Source organism: Achroia grisella, unplaced genomic scaffold (genome assembly GCF_030625045.1).
Source record: "Achroia grisella isolate CSIRO2021 unplaced genomic scaffold, CSIRO_AGI_Agris_v1 utg546, whole genome shotgun sequence".
Classification (NCBI taxonomy): Eukaryota; Metazoa; Arthropoda; class Insecta; order Lepidoptera; family Pyralidae; genus Achroia; species Achroia grisella.
The window spans coordinates 5,557,446-5,574,033 of NW_026712931.1; the positions used below are offsets into that span (position 1 = coordinate 5,557,446).

At 30.9% G+C, this 16,588-nt stretch overlaps 1 protein-coding gene across 1 annotated transcript in view; it reads right to left on the reverse strand.

The window, feature by feature from the left end:
• The window catches only part of LOC131847998 (uncharacterized), a 71,083-nt gene extending 55,078 nt beyond the window's left edge, over positions 1-16,005 (reverse strand). The window contains exon 1 of the mRNA XM_059197728.1: positions 15,647-16,005. Within this exon, the coding sequence (XP_059053711.1) occupies positions 15,647-15,746 (100 nt within the window). The 5' untranslated portion in view covers positions 15,747-16,005. The remainder of the gene's footprint in view (positions 1-15,646) is intronic.
• Between the last annotated feature and the right edge of the window lie 583 nt (positions 16,006-16,588).

Here is a 16,588-nt window from a genome sequence, read left to right on the forward strand (position 1 = left end):
TCAAAAAGAATAAATTGTTTTAATAACATATGTAAAAACATTTATCTTAAGTCAAAAACATATGTCTCATAAGTCTATATCTAGAAAGATGAAATTAGCAATTTATTTTATGTCTAATGACAGTTACAAGAATTTTTGGAAATTCTTACAGGAACAGAAGGGTTTTGTGTTCATGTAATGAGTTTGTTTAAACTTGTGAATGTTGATTGAGTGTTAACATAGAAGTATAGCTCCACACAGGTTTATCTTGTGACGGGTGATCCCAATTAAATATATTTAATACTAGCTATGCTCGCTATAATTTCAAATTTGTAGCCTATTCTGATGTATGGGCTATATTATTGGATAGTTTTATTGAAAACCATTTTATGCGTGAAAGAGTATAACAAACATCCATCCATCCATCCATTTCTTCGTTATTAATAGATATTATTTAAATTGTTTGTTTAAAAAACATTTCAATTATAGCAGACGTTTACTGGTTACTGATCTACCTTAAATTTTTATGACTGCTAAATATACACTTTTATCATTGATGAAACTCGTCCTTGTTAGACTTGTTTCGATGTGATCGGAGATTCGGTTGCAATGGTTACATTTAGCTTTGCTGATTACGTGTAACTATGTATAATATGCAGTTGGATTCTGCAACATATTTGACCTGAGAATTTTATCTAGGTTATAACACACATTACTTATTATGGCTACACCTATTTCTATAGAATAAGCGGTATTCAGTGACCGACTAAGAGTCAAACTATCTTATTTATAAAATCATTTATCCTGTCTATTACAAATAGGAAATTTCTTGTTTACTTGCTCGCGTGCGACGTCCGTGATACCCCTCATGCTTGGGGGGAGAGGGGATTGTTAGTAATGTGAATTGATGATCTTATTCCTAGCAACGTGCTATGTCAGGTTGACCTCCACGTGGTTCCCCCAGGAAACCATCGTGATAAATTCTTGGTGAATAAGTCACGAAGGACCAACTGACCTGACCTCATGCTCATCTTATCCTTCCCTGCTGGTGCCCAACCAGCGTAAACCGTTAGCGCAGGCGGGTGCACCATTCCATAGCCAAAAATAAAAAAAAACGTTTCAGGCATTACTGAAGTACTAGGATGTCATGCCTCTGACCTTATAATTTTACTGCTGTATCTCAAATTTTCAACCGAAACAAGGCATACAAAGCAACTTGGCTTCTGAAATAAGTGAGACTGAGGTACTTATACCATCGACTTTTTATTAAGTCAATCGCGATCAAGCATTAAAAATGAATTTTTACACAATACTCTTAAGCCACGGAAAACAATATAGCAATATTTTTTTATTATATTTAATGCTTAAAATATAAAAATACACTATATTTTTATATTTATAATGGTTTTACGTACATAATAAGAATGCGTTGTGTAATAGATGATATGTATCTAAAATGATCTGATGACATCTCATATGTTGTTGAGTGAACATTTCAGATTGCTTTTATTGTACGTACAACGTACGTTGTAATAAAATGTAATATAGAAACATAAAGAAAATTATCTCGATAGTGTCGTTGTACAGTTGTTACACGTATCTACATAATAGTTTATATATCAGATGAAACAGTTTCGCAGTGGTTTGTGTACGGGTTTATGAGAAGTACCATACATACCTACACACATACGTGAAATCCACTAGGAAAGTCACGTGATTATGTGACGCTCACAGTGACCCATGCTTACTTTTCTCCGAGTTTTAAACAAAATTCCCTCTAAATTCAGGTTTTAATGAATAATCCCGCAATTCACTATTCCTCATAAATTAAGTAATCTGGAATCACTAAGTTAGTACTTTATTTGTACAGCTGCAGTCGCTTTTTCAGTTTTTCGTATGGTTGTATTTTGGTTTATTTGTTTAAAAGTGCAACTGACAAGTTTTTTGCTCGTTATTCTTGTGCTGAATCAGCTAGGTATATCAAGTTTATTTAATATAGAATATGTTATTTTTTATACTACTATGGCGGCAAACAAGCATACGGCCCATTTGATGGTAAATAGTTGCAGTAGGACGTGTGCATTTTCGATCCTTAAGAAACCTTAATATACGCTTCTTAAAAACCTTTTACTGTAATCTCGTGAAAAAACCTTGTACAATTACTATATGAATCATCAATATATGAAAATTTCGTACAATATGCGGACGATATTATATTTTGGATAGAGACATAAACTTGCACGACATGACTTATGCAACAAGAGCCATATTCATTTTTAAATCTACACCATTGTTATGGGAAAGTAGAGCATGTAGATAATGGAAAATTATGCTAACTAATGCTTTATATCTGTACGTCGTGTTACTCCTACTAATAAACACACAGCAGTTACATATATTGTGTAATAACAAACCACTTTTGGTATTGCTGATGTGATTTGAACACGGCAATGTTTAGAGCCTATATAATTCTTTCGTTTTATAATAAACTCTATCTTGTGATATATTATGTTATGTTTATATATATATATTTACTATACATATTTGTATGTTTATATAAATAATTGTCATATATCAGCAATTAGATACTGTCATATTTATTATATTTATGATTCTACAAATGTGAAAGTTTGTGAGAACGGATAGATGTTTATTACCGATAAGAAAAATAAAGTATCATTTTTAACTCTATTTAGTTTCCATTTAATTTTCAAAGAGAGATGAAGGAGGATTATCGCATGCCAATTTTTTTATGAACGATAGAGATATCAATATATTAAGGTAGTAATTTTTTGTACAGAAGAATAAATAAATAAATATATATATATAAATTATACGCTTGTTTTCCACAATCATGTCCGTGAAGCAGCAATGGTAGGTACTCCAATTAAGGTCTTGTTGTGCAACCGTGACGACTACGAAAATCGTAACGATTTTAATCTCTTCCTTATGTCGTTTCTAATTGCCATATAGATACCCTTTATTTATGCATATTTTTTGTAATATATTTGTTAGGCGACTGACCGATTACGTATTATAGTAGTTTTGGTATCTACCAACTAAAAAAAGTAAATCTATCAATACTTTTTACAATCTATGTTTTTTTGTTTTTGAAAAATATTTTCAATTTAACTAAACATGTTACTATTAGTATCTATATATTTAGTCATATGATTCCCTATAGGGTTCACTGGAATAAGGAATGTAATTACCATATCCACATCAACTTTAAACTTTCTTTCTCAAAATGATCTTATATATACATATTTTTTCTGTCTGATTACATCCGATCTTCTTGAATTTTAAATTAATTTTGTACACTTTTTATATAATTAAAAAGAGGTTACCCATATTGGTATAAAATTAATATTGCCAACATTACTTTAATTTCTGGACATTAAAATATTATACATATGTAATACATTACAAATTAAGTCAAAATTGGCACATATTAAATAAGTAGGTAGGTACACTTATCAAGAAATAAATCAGTGTGTAATACATTCCGTTACAATTGCAGAATCATCTCCAGTATATATAAAATAATCCTTTGACGAATAGTCCGGATTACAATGTATTAGATCGTAATCGAATTCCAGAACATCTACAAATCTACAAGTCACGAAGCGACTAAATCGCTGTATCCGAATTCAATAGGACTTGTCGATTTATCTCTAGCTTAATTAGGCCTTCTGCACGTTTTGTCTCAGCACAAGAGAGCAGGGATTGCGAAATTGCGTCTTAACCATTGTACAATGTTAGCTTAACTACATATAGGCCTATGTTTAGCAACTCTATTAAAAGATACCCAGTTGCTTTTTGATGTTGGAACTACAGGACGAAAGGAAAGTAATAAGAATATATACGTACTAAGTATCTAGTCTTCTATCTCTCCCTATAGTAGTGAAGCAAACGTAGACTATTGCTAGGAGAATCACTGTAATACTAAACATGCTTAGCATCAGATAAATATGCTACGAGAACCGTTTATCATCAGACGGGCTGCATGCCTGTTTGCCACCGTCGTGTATAAAAAAAATATGATGGAAAATGTCGCAATCATAAACAGCACCGACATCATATTTTGTCGTAATGTATTAAAAATGGTACATGAAGGGTACCATTCTACAATTGTTAAGGACTAAGGTATCATGCCCACGTATCCTGTAAATTCACTGACATATCTCAACATATGTTTTGGACACATTCAAATCACTGCAAATGCATGATCTGTATATCATTCGTGTTTTAAGCTTCATTTTTAGGTTACTCTACATATTAAATATACATCTTATACTTGCTGTATGTATATTATTTTAGTTCATTTGTTTCCCTATTAAGCAATTATTCGTATTTAAAGCCAGAAATTTCGAATACTCAGAAATCGCTAAAATATCGGCGTGAGTAATTCAAAATAAATAATAAACGTAGGAAAAGATACTTGTAGAACATATTCAGACTTTTTAAGTACTAAAGGATTAGATATTATACTTATTTGACATTTTATTATTAGTAGACTTTACATATAGACCATGGTTGCATAAAAATGCTTATGTAAAAAGCAACTGTATAGCCGAAAGTGGTATCTTTGATTGTAGGTACATATGTATGTATTTAGAGTACCTATACCTCCTTAAATTAAAATATTTTGTAATCTAGATAAGTCAATAAACTTATAATGGCTATGTTGTTTTGCTAAATAGCTACAATATATTCTCAAACACTTGTCGCGCAAACAAAACCGGCTCACAATAATCATCTCTAACTTGTTTTAAATGGTCGCTCCAACAGGATTACTCGAAGATATTAATGATTTTTAATAAGTTCAACACCCACGTGCACTTAATTTGCAAATGATTCTATTTTTTTCACTATCAGGGCATTGGCTTTTTAACAGAAATGGTAAGAATATTGCTATTTTAAACTTGTTATTGTAACTACTTTATGTTGGCAAAACATTAGTATTTAAGAATTGAGGTGTAATCATCATCATCATCGTTACATAGTATAAAATAAAGTCGTTTTCGCTGTCAGTCCGTCCCTATGTATGCATAAATCTTTAAAACTACGCAACGTATTTTGAAGCGGTTTTTTTTTAATAGATAGAGTGATTCATTCGTAGCTGGGACGAGTAACTAATTAAATAAGGAAAAAAGTATCAATAAAGTACCTACATGTATTGCAATTATTTACCGATGCCCAGCCAAAAACTACTAAAAATTTAGAAAGTTTTACTTTGGTAGATATATTTATGTTATTTATAACAAAAGCATTCGCTAATTTCGTAATATTATCATGAAAATGGGAAATAAATGGTATTGCAGACAATCTTGGCAAATAGCTCTACATATTTTAGGCGCATTTCTTTTGCTAGCTGTATTTTTCTAAATGCTATAAATATACGGCGTAATTTATAATTTGCTAGCGCTATATGACACGTCTAGTTTTTGTTTTAATAGAGGATAGTTAAATTGCACTCCCGCCTGCACTGACGGGGCACCAGTTGAGGATGATAAAATGAGCTTGAGATCGGATGAGTCAGCCCATCGTAAGAAATGCACGAGAAATTTATATCGACTTTCAAGTTTCCAAGGGGACCTGCGTGGAACTCAATCTGACTTTTAATTATCCTATAACTAGTATTGTACCATACATTACTAGTTATGTAATAATTAGACAATTTACTATTTAGTCCCTTAAGTCTATGGGTCAATAAACTATTTTTTTGCAATTTTTTTTTTAAATTAAGAGGTAAAAAAGAATTGCATAAACGAAAAAACTGTAATGCACATATAATTAAACAATAACATTTTTAACTTACACTATGCGAAAATGATTGCTTTAAAAACTGAATCTATATTATTATTAATAATTCTTGGTTCTTTTTAGAGAATATTGTAAAATAAAGTAATATTCTCTAAAAAAGAACCAAGAATTATTTAATGCGCATTGTGATGGAAGTATAACTAGGTAATTAATCTTAATTCCAGGATAGATACTAGAATATGAAGGTCATGAATGATGTATGTTGAAAATTTGTCTATTGAAAAGCAAATGATTAATTTCAAAAAGATTAGGTTAGGTCAGAACTATATACAGTTATAATCTATGGCCTAACCTAATCTATAAATAAATATCTATTACAAAATCTATAATTGTTACAAATGAGATAAGTAGTAGGCAAACGGGAGAGAGGTATCTCAGGAGGTAACCATTATATGAAATACTTGCAGACGTTACTTTGTCATTGAAGTACTAATATCGCAATAAAAAACAGGGGTTGATCGTAAAAGGGTGATTTGAAAATATAGTTTTTTTTCAATGTTAAATTATAACAAAATAAGAATAAATATTATGCCAAAAAAATAAACAATATATATTTAGGGGTGAACAACCCTTATCACTTAGGGGTATAATTAGATAAATAAGTATAAATAGGAAAAAATAGATAGTAGCCGTTTCTTAAAAATCGGTCAAGCCGTTTCGGAGGAGTATGGTAACTGTAAAATTCTCTTGTAACGTTGTGACAAGAGAATTTTATTTTCTTTTTTTCAATATAGTTGGCCGTTTTTTTCTTATGACTCTTTTTGCCAAACGTATACGGACTGGACTTAAAAAGGCAACAAAAATAGGTACACACTACGTCGTAGCACAGGATATTTTTTTTTCCTTTTTACAAAGTCAATACTCACACAAAGCTTTTCGCTCCTAAAATGGTATAGACAGGTTTAGTGTTTAGTTTTTAACTTTTTTCAATGGTTTTTTGAATTTTTACCAATACGTTACTACCTATTGTGTATGTACAGTTGTAGGATAAGAGATGTAAGTTTATTGCTTTTGTATGTAAACTAAATAATTTAGGGTCATTGTGACTGGCGACTTGTCTATCTATAGTAAATATTGATGAATAGTTCATATGTAATTAATATTAGTATTCGCAAATAATAAGATTATCTAACGATATCCATACAATTCATAGCATAACCTAAGAATAGGTGAAGGAAATTAATTTTGCATTCGTCAAATAGGTAATTAATGAAATAATTTTACATTATGTATATGAATGTAAGCACTTTTTTTTTTTATATTTAAATACATTTTTACACAGACATATTCGTCCGTGCCTTTTTTAATTTACTTTAATATTATAATATTTATTTAATTTCCATTTTTGTACAACTCCAGCCGAGATGTTACAATTTGCCTAACAGTGACACCGAGGCAGACCTTATCCGTCTGGCCCAGAACCACCGCTGGCCGGCCGGGTGAGTTGACAACATGCAGTGTCACCCATCTTTATTTGGAAGATTAGATTTATCAATATGCATATACAATTATATAAAATGTAATATATATGTATATGTATATAGAATGTAAGCACTTACAAAAGAAACGAACTTTCACTCGGTTATGTCGGCTTACTGCCATGAAATTAATTAGGTATTCAGCCAATAATTATTTAAATATAATTTTAATTATAGTACGTTGGTTGTGTATTATCGCGCTTAATTATTATTAAACTAAACTAATGGTAAAGTGCAATTGTTGGAAATGAATTATAACGTTTGTTGATGCTACTTCTTTATCTTTGATACTGTGATTTTTTTTCCAAAAGTATATTACTATTAAAAGGATAACTAGGAAAATATTAATTTAGCTTTAAAGCTACTGTACTTATATACAGCCAGTATTTCGACAGCTAGATATTACCACAAATGTTCAATCTTATAGAGATTTTCCTTTTATTTATGTAACTTCAATGGTAACTTGCAGAAGCTAACAGCCGACTTCGTGGTAAGTGGCAACCGTTGTCTATTTACATGTATATGGGACACAGTTACCAAGATACTCCAAGGTAATCGTATCAGCAGTACTTACAATTAGTTAAAGTCAGTTAGACAAACTAAATATTGTCTACTAAGCCCCTTTGTTTTTACTGTTCTTATTTAGTAATTTTATAATGTACATAATGTCATTTAACTATTATATAACATTGTATTACTATTATGACTATGTTGCCATTCTGGAGGACTAAGGCATTATGAATCTGTAGCCACTTTCATATAACACTCGTATACGCATCTTATAAATAAGGTGCTTGGCTCACTTACACGTTTGGTGAGAAAGAGAGGCAAACGCAGACGCAGTTGACTTTGTATAAAATCTACGTAGATGTGTAATAATTCTTATATTTTCTTTTTTAACCAATTAAATTTAATAAGTAGTGATTTAAAATTTATGGGCTGAATATTTTAAATAAAATCTATACTCTGAAATTCTATAATGTCTTTCACATTTCAGAATCGGCCCATTGTTTATATAAAGAGCTGCGCCCATAATTGGCAGACGTAAGTCAGTTAGTGTAAAAAGCAATGAAGTGATCTACAGGGCTTGTTGTAAAAAAATACTGCTCGTGTAAATTTTAATTATATTTCATAACACAAAAACTTGTTGAACTGCAAATTGACACGTTGGTATTTGTCTGATTAATAAATTGCCATTAAATTAATAAATTTCATTGAACCCTATTTACATTTTACCGATGAAAATACTTATAACTGTTTCGGTCGAGGCCTATTATAAAATAATTTTAGTTAATAATTTTAACGATTTTAATTTAATTGCATTTACCGTAATTATAATTATGTAGATAATTATGACCAATTAATAAGACATTAAAGTTTAAAACCTGATAACAAAAGCAAAAACAATCTCGCTAAACAAATAGCGAACCAGTCTGTCAATCAATAACTAGACTTTAGAATTTAGTTGGTGCTGTTCCGTTGTGTCAAGAAAAGTTTTCGATAGAAACACTTGCTACTTATCTCAGATTGCAAGGCTATTTCAGTAACAAATAACGCTAGACCTATATATGCATTATTATGCATACTTACAAATCAATAGTAAACTAATAAATATTGAGTTGTATTACATTACATGTTCTTATTTTCTTATTATTATCTGTTGTCTTCGTCTTTGCCTGTTTAATGTTGTTTCATTTAGCCTTTTATAAAGGATACTTACGTTGTAATATGGCAGCTTTTAATGCTCTATGGAAATAGTTTTTGGTGCGTGTTGGTAGTCACGACAAGTAATTCTTTAATATATTATCAAAATGCTTTAACATCTCCCACACGATACTAGTGACTAGGCAATTTGAATATTAAACGTCTCTATTTTACCACTTTGATGATACACTTGCTATTCTTCGCAATTGTTTATTTTTAGTAGAATAATATTAAACCACTATCATTATCTACTCAAGTTATGGGTAAATTGCCTTCTACATAGCTTTTGTTAATGATTGATGTTAGTGTAACTTATGTTTAAACTTTACAGATGTTTTCATAAGTGATGTACGTACTTATGTTTTATTTTAAAATATCAAATGATGATTTTACTATTTTGCAATGGTTGTGTTATTTATTTGCTGTCACAGATTAGTATAATCTATCTTCTTGTGTTAATACCATAATAATTCATTCAAAAGAAACGACCTTTACCTTACTTATAAAGTAGAAGAGCAGTAATTAGAATTTGAAATAATTTTGTACATTGCATCTTATAATTGATAACTATTGAAATTTTGATAACCATCAAAAGTCTCTTAATAATAAAAATGACATGTCTTTCCTAATACCTTTTGTACAATTTTTTGTCTGTTTATTTGTACTAGATGAACTTGAAAACTAATTAAACTATTTTATATGCTTTTTCACTATTATTTATTAGGGAGGGCAGGGAGCAGGCAGGCAGATGTTGGGAGTATGCAATTTCCTAATAAAAACAAGTCGATCATAAAATACTGTCGCTAACATTCAGTTCTCTTCTGTTGCAGACTGCAGTCAAAATTGCAATAGCACCTTAATTTGGTGATACCAAAGGCGCACAGTAACTTGCTCCAAAGTGAAATCACACCTACAGGCGGACTAAGAAAAGTAAAAGTAGCACTGTGGACGCCACTGTCGAACTGAAATACTTTATTTATACATTCATAATGTTTTATCACGGCCGACGTTACGTAATTATACACGAGGAATTTTTATTATACTTCGTCGGTACGGTTATAGTTTTGAAATGTCGTAGCATTTCTCTATTAGGCGGATCTTAAAGTAAATTAATAATTAATTATAACTAAATAAGACTGTAAAATACTTAGCTACTTATTTTATTACAAACGATAAATCTTTGATTGACTATATAATATATTAGTTGTTACAGCAAGGTATCTGATTATTTTTCATTCTTTATGAAATCATGTAAAGCAAGAAATGTGGTAGAGTCGAGTTATACGAATTTATGCGTATAATAAAAATATAACTGATCACTGTCAGTACATAGAAGTTAAATAAGAAAAACTACTATTGAGGGACTTTATCATTATCATAAAACCGAAAGATTTTTAGTTTTTTTGTCTGATTATAATTGCGTTTGTGCGCGCTAATCTCGAAAACGGCTAACCCATTGGGTACTGTTTTCATTAATCTATTGTTGTCGGCTTAACTTTAGTTTCCTTTTCAATCGGTTTACAAACAAGAAGCGATATATGTGAAGTTCCATATATGCGAAGTTGTGGGGTCTGCTAATATAAAATATATATTTTTGTATGTCAATATGTAAATAATTTAATATCTACAAATTTATTAAATCATGAAATAAATTTATATAAAACCAATCCCACTCCTATACCTACCAACCAAAACATTGTGGAATCAGACAAAATTTTAGAATATTGTGTAGGATGCTTTACTAGAGTCGTCTATTGATTTATTGTCGTAACCAAATTAATTAGATTGTTTAGTATAACGGATTGCATAATGAAACTGCCTTCATTGGAAATATAAACAACAAACATATCATTGTACTGACAAACTTGAATTCAAATATAATAATGTATAAATATTCTTCAATTTGTCCACGGATTAGGGCTAATCAGGGGAACTGTTAATTGTCGATGAGGTGAACGCAACACTTGAAATGCCCATGTGTGGCTCGGACCGGTTCGGTACATTTGAACCTAACGTGGCAGGTGGCAGTATACTGCCGGCTTTTGGATATATTTGGTTGACGACCATGGTGGTCTAGTGGTTTAGTACACCGCTTTACTACTGATGGTCGCGGTTTCAATTCCTCGTAACGTGTAAACATTTGTATTCATGAGTATGATTATTTGCATCGGTTGGAGTGTATTCTATGTATATTGTGTATATATTTACAAAAAAAAAACTGTTTTTATATCAGTTGTCTAGTACCCATAACACAAGCACTACCTACGGTGGGACTAGATGGCGCTATGTTAATTATTCAGGATTATTTATTTATTTGTATCTTTGTTATCGATGGAGAAAATACAGATAACAAACGTACAATACAATTTTTTAAATGTTGTTTATAGCAATCTAGCTGACGGCCCACTAGACGGTAAGTGGTAACCATCACCTTACGACTTGACGGATATCATATTATCATGTGACGCCTGAGATACCGATGATTCATTGCTATTCTGGAAGACTAAAATGCCATGGCTCTTATCCTATAATTTCATTACAAAGTAATCTGTTAATGAAAATCAAATGTAAAATTTATCTTATAATTTAATATATCCTATGTAGACTTTGAAACTGTCGTCTATGTTATCTAATAGTTTTTCAGTTGTATGATGTGATATTTTACATAGTTATATACGCACTTCGTATATAACTATGTAAAATATCACATCAGTATATCACATCAATATATTCAGTACACTTTGTAGAATATATATATATATATATATCTCACAGTCTTGTCTAAAAAATATCAGATGATATTTTTAAAGGTATATTTTGTATATGATTTTCAATTCTAGCTATTAATATTCAACATTGTAGATACAAAATAATTGTATCTTATATATATTACAATTGTTTGATCAAATCTATTTATAGACAATACTATTATAGGAATAATACTCTATCTTTATTATTCTTATGATACTACACTGAAGATACACTACTTATTATATACTTTCTAAATTGGTCAAAATGTACTTGATCATAGAAAGTAAGAGCTCTCTTTATTCGATTGATTGGCTCGATAATCTATATTGTTGTAGTTGTTATACGGTAACAAATTACCTACTAATTGGTACCTACATGTGTAGGTGCATAACAGACTACATACGTCCCTTAAATCAGGTACAATGTCGGAGTACTTATGTGTAGCGCCTTGTATCGCTAGATCGCCGCGTATGTAGCAAAATTAGGGCCTATTTATAATGTTTTATGTACTGTATGTATATGTATGTGATTAATTACGAGCTGATGGGTAAATATAATAATCATATTTATTTGAAACCTTCATCGATGTACAAATTAGATGCAGTCATGACTCGAAACTAGTGTAAGCTATGTATGTATGTCAGGAGTCACTTCCTTCCTAAAGCATAAGGATTATTAGGAAATCTTTTTTAAATTTGGTTTTTAAGTGTATGTGTATATCGTATTATAAAATAACTATAAGCTAAATATAATTAACCCAATATGCAGTTAAGGTTTAATGTTTGATTGGTTTGACTATAATATATTTACATATATTATGAGCAAGTATATAATAACTATGATGAAATTTGTAGGAAGAAATAATAATTAGTTGTCTAATTATTGCGGCTGATTAATTTTCTTACTACATTCAATGGTCTTTTCTAGTAAATGTTTCCAATCATACCATTAATACAATAGTTATACGAAAAATAATATTGTCATTAGGTGCACAATAAGTATCTACTAATATTGCTTGCTACACCTCCGTTATTTTGATACTATTATTTCGAGTTATTAATAAAAACCCCTTGCCATTACTCGCCATCACTCGCCAGCACTCACCATCACTCGACACCACTCGTCATCACTCCCCATCACTCTCCACCACTCGCCACCACTCGCCATCACTCTGCTCTTTTAAATGATTAAGTTCTGGACGATAGAGGAGTCTATCGGAGGGGAAAGAATACACATAACTTTACATTTTTAAGCTGAAACTTGTGAATACAGACCAACCGACACGAATTCGTTAAACTCAAAATATTAAACACACAACCAACTGGTTTAGTAACTAAAGAGTAAATCAGTCGTAGTGAAGAGAGCAGACAAGTCCCTACAAGCAGCAGTTCACGAGTATGCCGGATGAGCCAGTCATCACTGCGCTCCATATTTTAGGAAGCCCTTGCACTTGGGTACTAAAACACTGATAGAAATACGTAAATATTTGTTTTTTATAATTTACTTTTAGTAGTTCGTTTTACCATTATCAAACAACACTCAACATGCCTCCAAAAAGAACTGCAATTACAATAATAATATGTGAATATTTTTGATAATATTATATCCTCTGTAGTTCAAGTAGGTACTTGCCGGTACGTAACACTATTTATAGTTGTGGTTCTTGTAAGTACTAGGCTAGGATACACGCGATATCTAGGTCAGTACAAGCAGTGCTTAACAATTTACGACCACCATTGTCAGTTGATTTATTTGTAACACATTTTACTTCTTATCATAAGGAGTAACACTTATAAGGAACGGGACATTACAATGTTTATTACATAATCAATTTTACTATAATTAAAATAATATGCTGTATTAAGTAGGTACCTACCTCTCAGTTTGATGGCTACTCAATATTGTAGTAGATTTATCTACAATCTAGATGACCCTGACTAAATACTTATTAAAGAAGGTTCGTTTCGATATCGATTCGTTATCTACATTAAGAATTAGGGACAAGTAACGAAAATACTATGAATATATGAGGTAATGATTAGGAGAAAGGAAATTATTAGTTTCCCCCACAATGTACGCACCCTACAGGTCGACTTCCGCCCTCCTGCCCTGGAAACCATCATTTTCATTCTATATCGTTTTTACTATAATAGAAAATATATTGAAGGCCCACGTGATGGTATCTGACAGCGACTACCTATACACATAAACAAAACCACGGACATTACATCATAAAATGATGGCAGGGGTACCCCTAATATCCATAATTTTATGCGTTGCCATTTCGTAACCTGTAATTTTACTGACATATTTTACTCTTCAACCGAAACACACTTTACAAGGAAAGTTGTTTGACGGCTAAAACATGCAGATATATCCACACAAAGGACTTTGGACGAGGTTTCCTTGTTTTCAATTTCTGCTAAATTCGGACATAGGCCTAACGGAATTTTAACTCCATCCCTTTGTTCTTTACTAGCCCCTGCCACTACCATAACTACAGGCGGAATAGGAACAACATTAAATGAATTATTAATTATTAAAAAATATAGGAAATAATGAAGATGGAATCAGGTTGGTTAACTCATTGTAAAAAATACAGGGGGTAGGTTGACTTGAAAGTCTTCATTCTTACCCAGTGCCACTAGATCTAATTAACAAATAATAACTAATATTCTAGAGGAAGGAAAGGCGTATAGGTTGAGCCCTATGCTGCCCTCTTCTGAAAAGCATCGCGGTTAATGCAGAGTAAATATAATGTGAATAGGATGGGCTAATTGACTTGACTTCATTTTTATCTCTCATCTTACTCTGATGCCCTGTCAACGTACCTATACATCTCTTATTTGTACCAATACCATTAGCGCAAGCGGTTCAGCATTCCAGGATCATCCATATCTTTACCTAGTATAAAATGAAGTTGCTTCTGCTGTATATTCGCTTTGATCTTTTTATCTACGCAACGAATTTTAACGCAGTTAGTTTTAGCAATAGATAGAGTGATTAATTAGGAAGGTTTATATATATATATATATATATATATATAATACATGTATGTACATCCGTGCGAAACTAGGGCGGGTAGCTAGTAAAAAGTACAATTTTTTTTTCTCCCCAACTTTCGTTCGTTTTGTTTACATTACTGTAAAAAAAATTAAGTGTTCATATATACTTACTTTATTTTATGAGTGTCATGACTATGGCACACTATTTATTAATGCTAAAATAAGACATTAGGCGAGGTCATTATAAAAAAAATTGTGAAACGATTAGAATTCCTATTCCTATATCTGAATTAATTAACATTTAGTTAAGCACATCGACGTGTGTGTCATCGTCATTGTATATCTACTTCTCTAACTGAAGTTTTATAATTCAATAAACGTAATCAAAATTCTAAACGAACTAATAAATGGAGATGGTTTTATTTATTAATCATAAATAATGAGAAGTAGATATAAGAAAATATCTAATATTCCAATTTTGAAATTATATTAGTATTGTATTTAATTATAAACAGAGAGTATGATGTTCAATTTATTAATTATATAGTGAACATAAATAATGGATTTAGCAAGTAAATACGTAATTGTTTATCTTTTTAATTTCCGCAACTTATAAGATTTTAATATCATCGTCATGAACCTCATTAATATCCATCAATAGGCTTTGAAATAATTATTTTGTTTTTATTATATTACTTAAGTAACTACAGAAACATATAAATTTATTATCTTTCTTATACCTATTCTATTTATTTTTAAGTAAAAAAAATATTTCTCTACTCTGGGTTGGAATTTTCTAACAATCTTGATGACAATGATGGCAACTTAAGTAATAAGGTATAATAAAGAAAATGAGTACCTACTTACTCATAGTTTTTATGTTTGCATTAAAAGCTTACTTACCGATGTCTCTGAGATTATGCGATGTTCTTTGAGCACTAGTTAATAATACTAGGGTCATCAGCACAACGCCGGGTATGTTGTTAACAAATATTAACTTCATTTTTAATTACGATCACTTTTTATATTAACAAAAGTTAGAAACGTCTCACTCAAACGAATTCCTTAGCCGCTTAAAAATCAGAATTTAAAATGTAAAGTTTCGATATCAATTTGAATGTTCAAATTTAGAAACTCGATTTCATTTTCGCGCGGACAATGTCGTCGGCCGCGTTCGGGGGAGCGCGTGCGTTGCGGCCTTTGAAAACTAAACTGAGAGACTCCGAGTCAGGTGTAGGTACATGCATAGGTATGTACAGAGAAAGAACTAGCTCATCGCCAGCGGACCGGTCAGTGAATTTAAACAAAACTGCTGCCTTCTTCGTTGCAAGCTTGTTTACTTTAAGGCGGCCCTGTGCGGATGATTAAAATGATAAGTTTTAGCCTGCGAAAGGATTCAACTAGTTATTTATACATATTTAAATTCTAGATGACAAGTAAGAGTAACATATTCTATTTGATATTGAATTATAAATGTAATTTTTTTTTTTTACAGAGATATTAGCGATTATTAGCTTTTTAAACTTTGGTAAAAAGTAAACATCATTATTTATTGTAACAGTCCTGCAATGGTCATCTATTAGATATCAAGTTCATATGATAATTGTTTAATACAGAAATATTAGCGATTAGCTTTTAAACTTTCGTAAAAACGTAAAACTTAGGTGCATAATTATTTATTATAACAATCCTTCAATTTTCATCTATTAGTTCATATGATTGATTTTAAATTTAAAAGAAACGAAATAATTACTTGAATATATATAAATATCCAAATATCCAAACATCGTAATTTTGCATGTAAAAGAACCAGTTTCATATTTAATTGAACCCTGAGGGACCTAT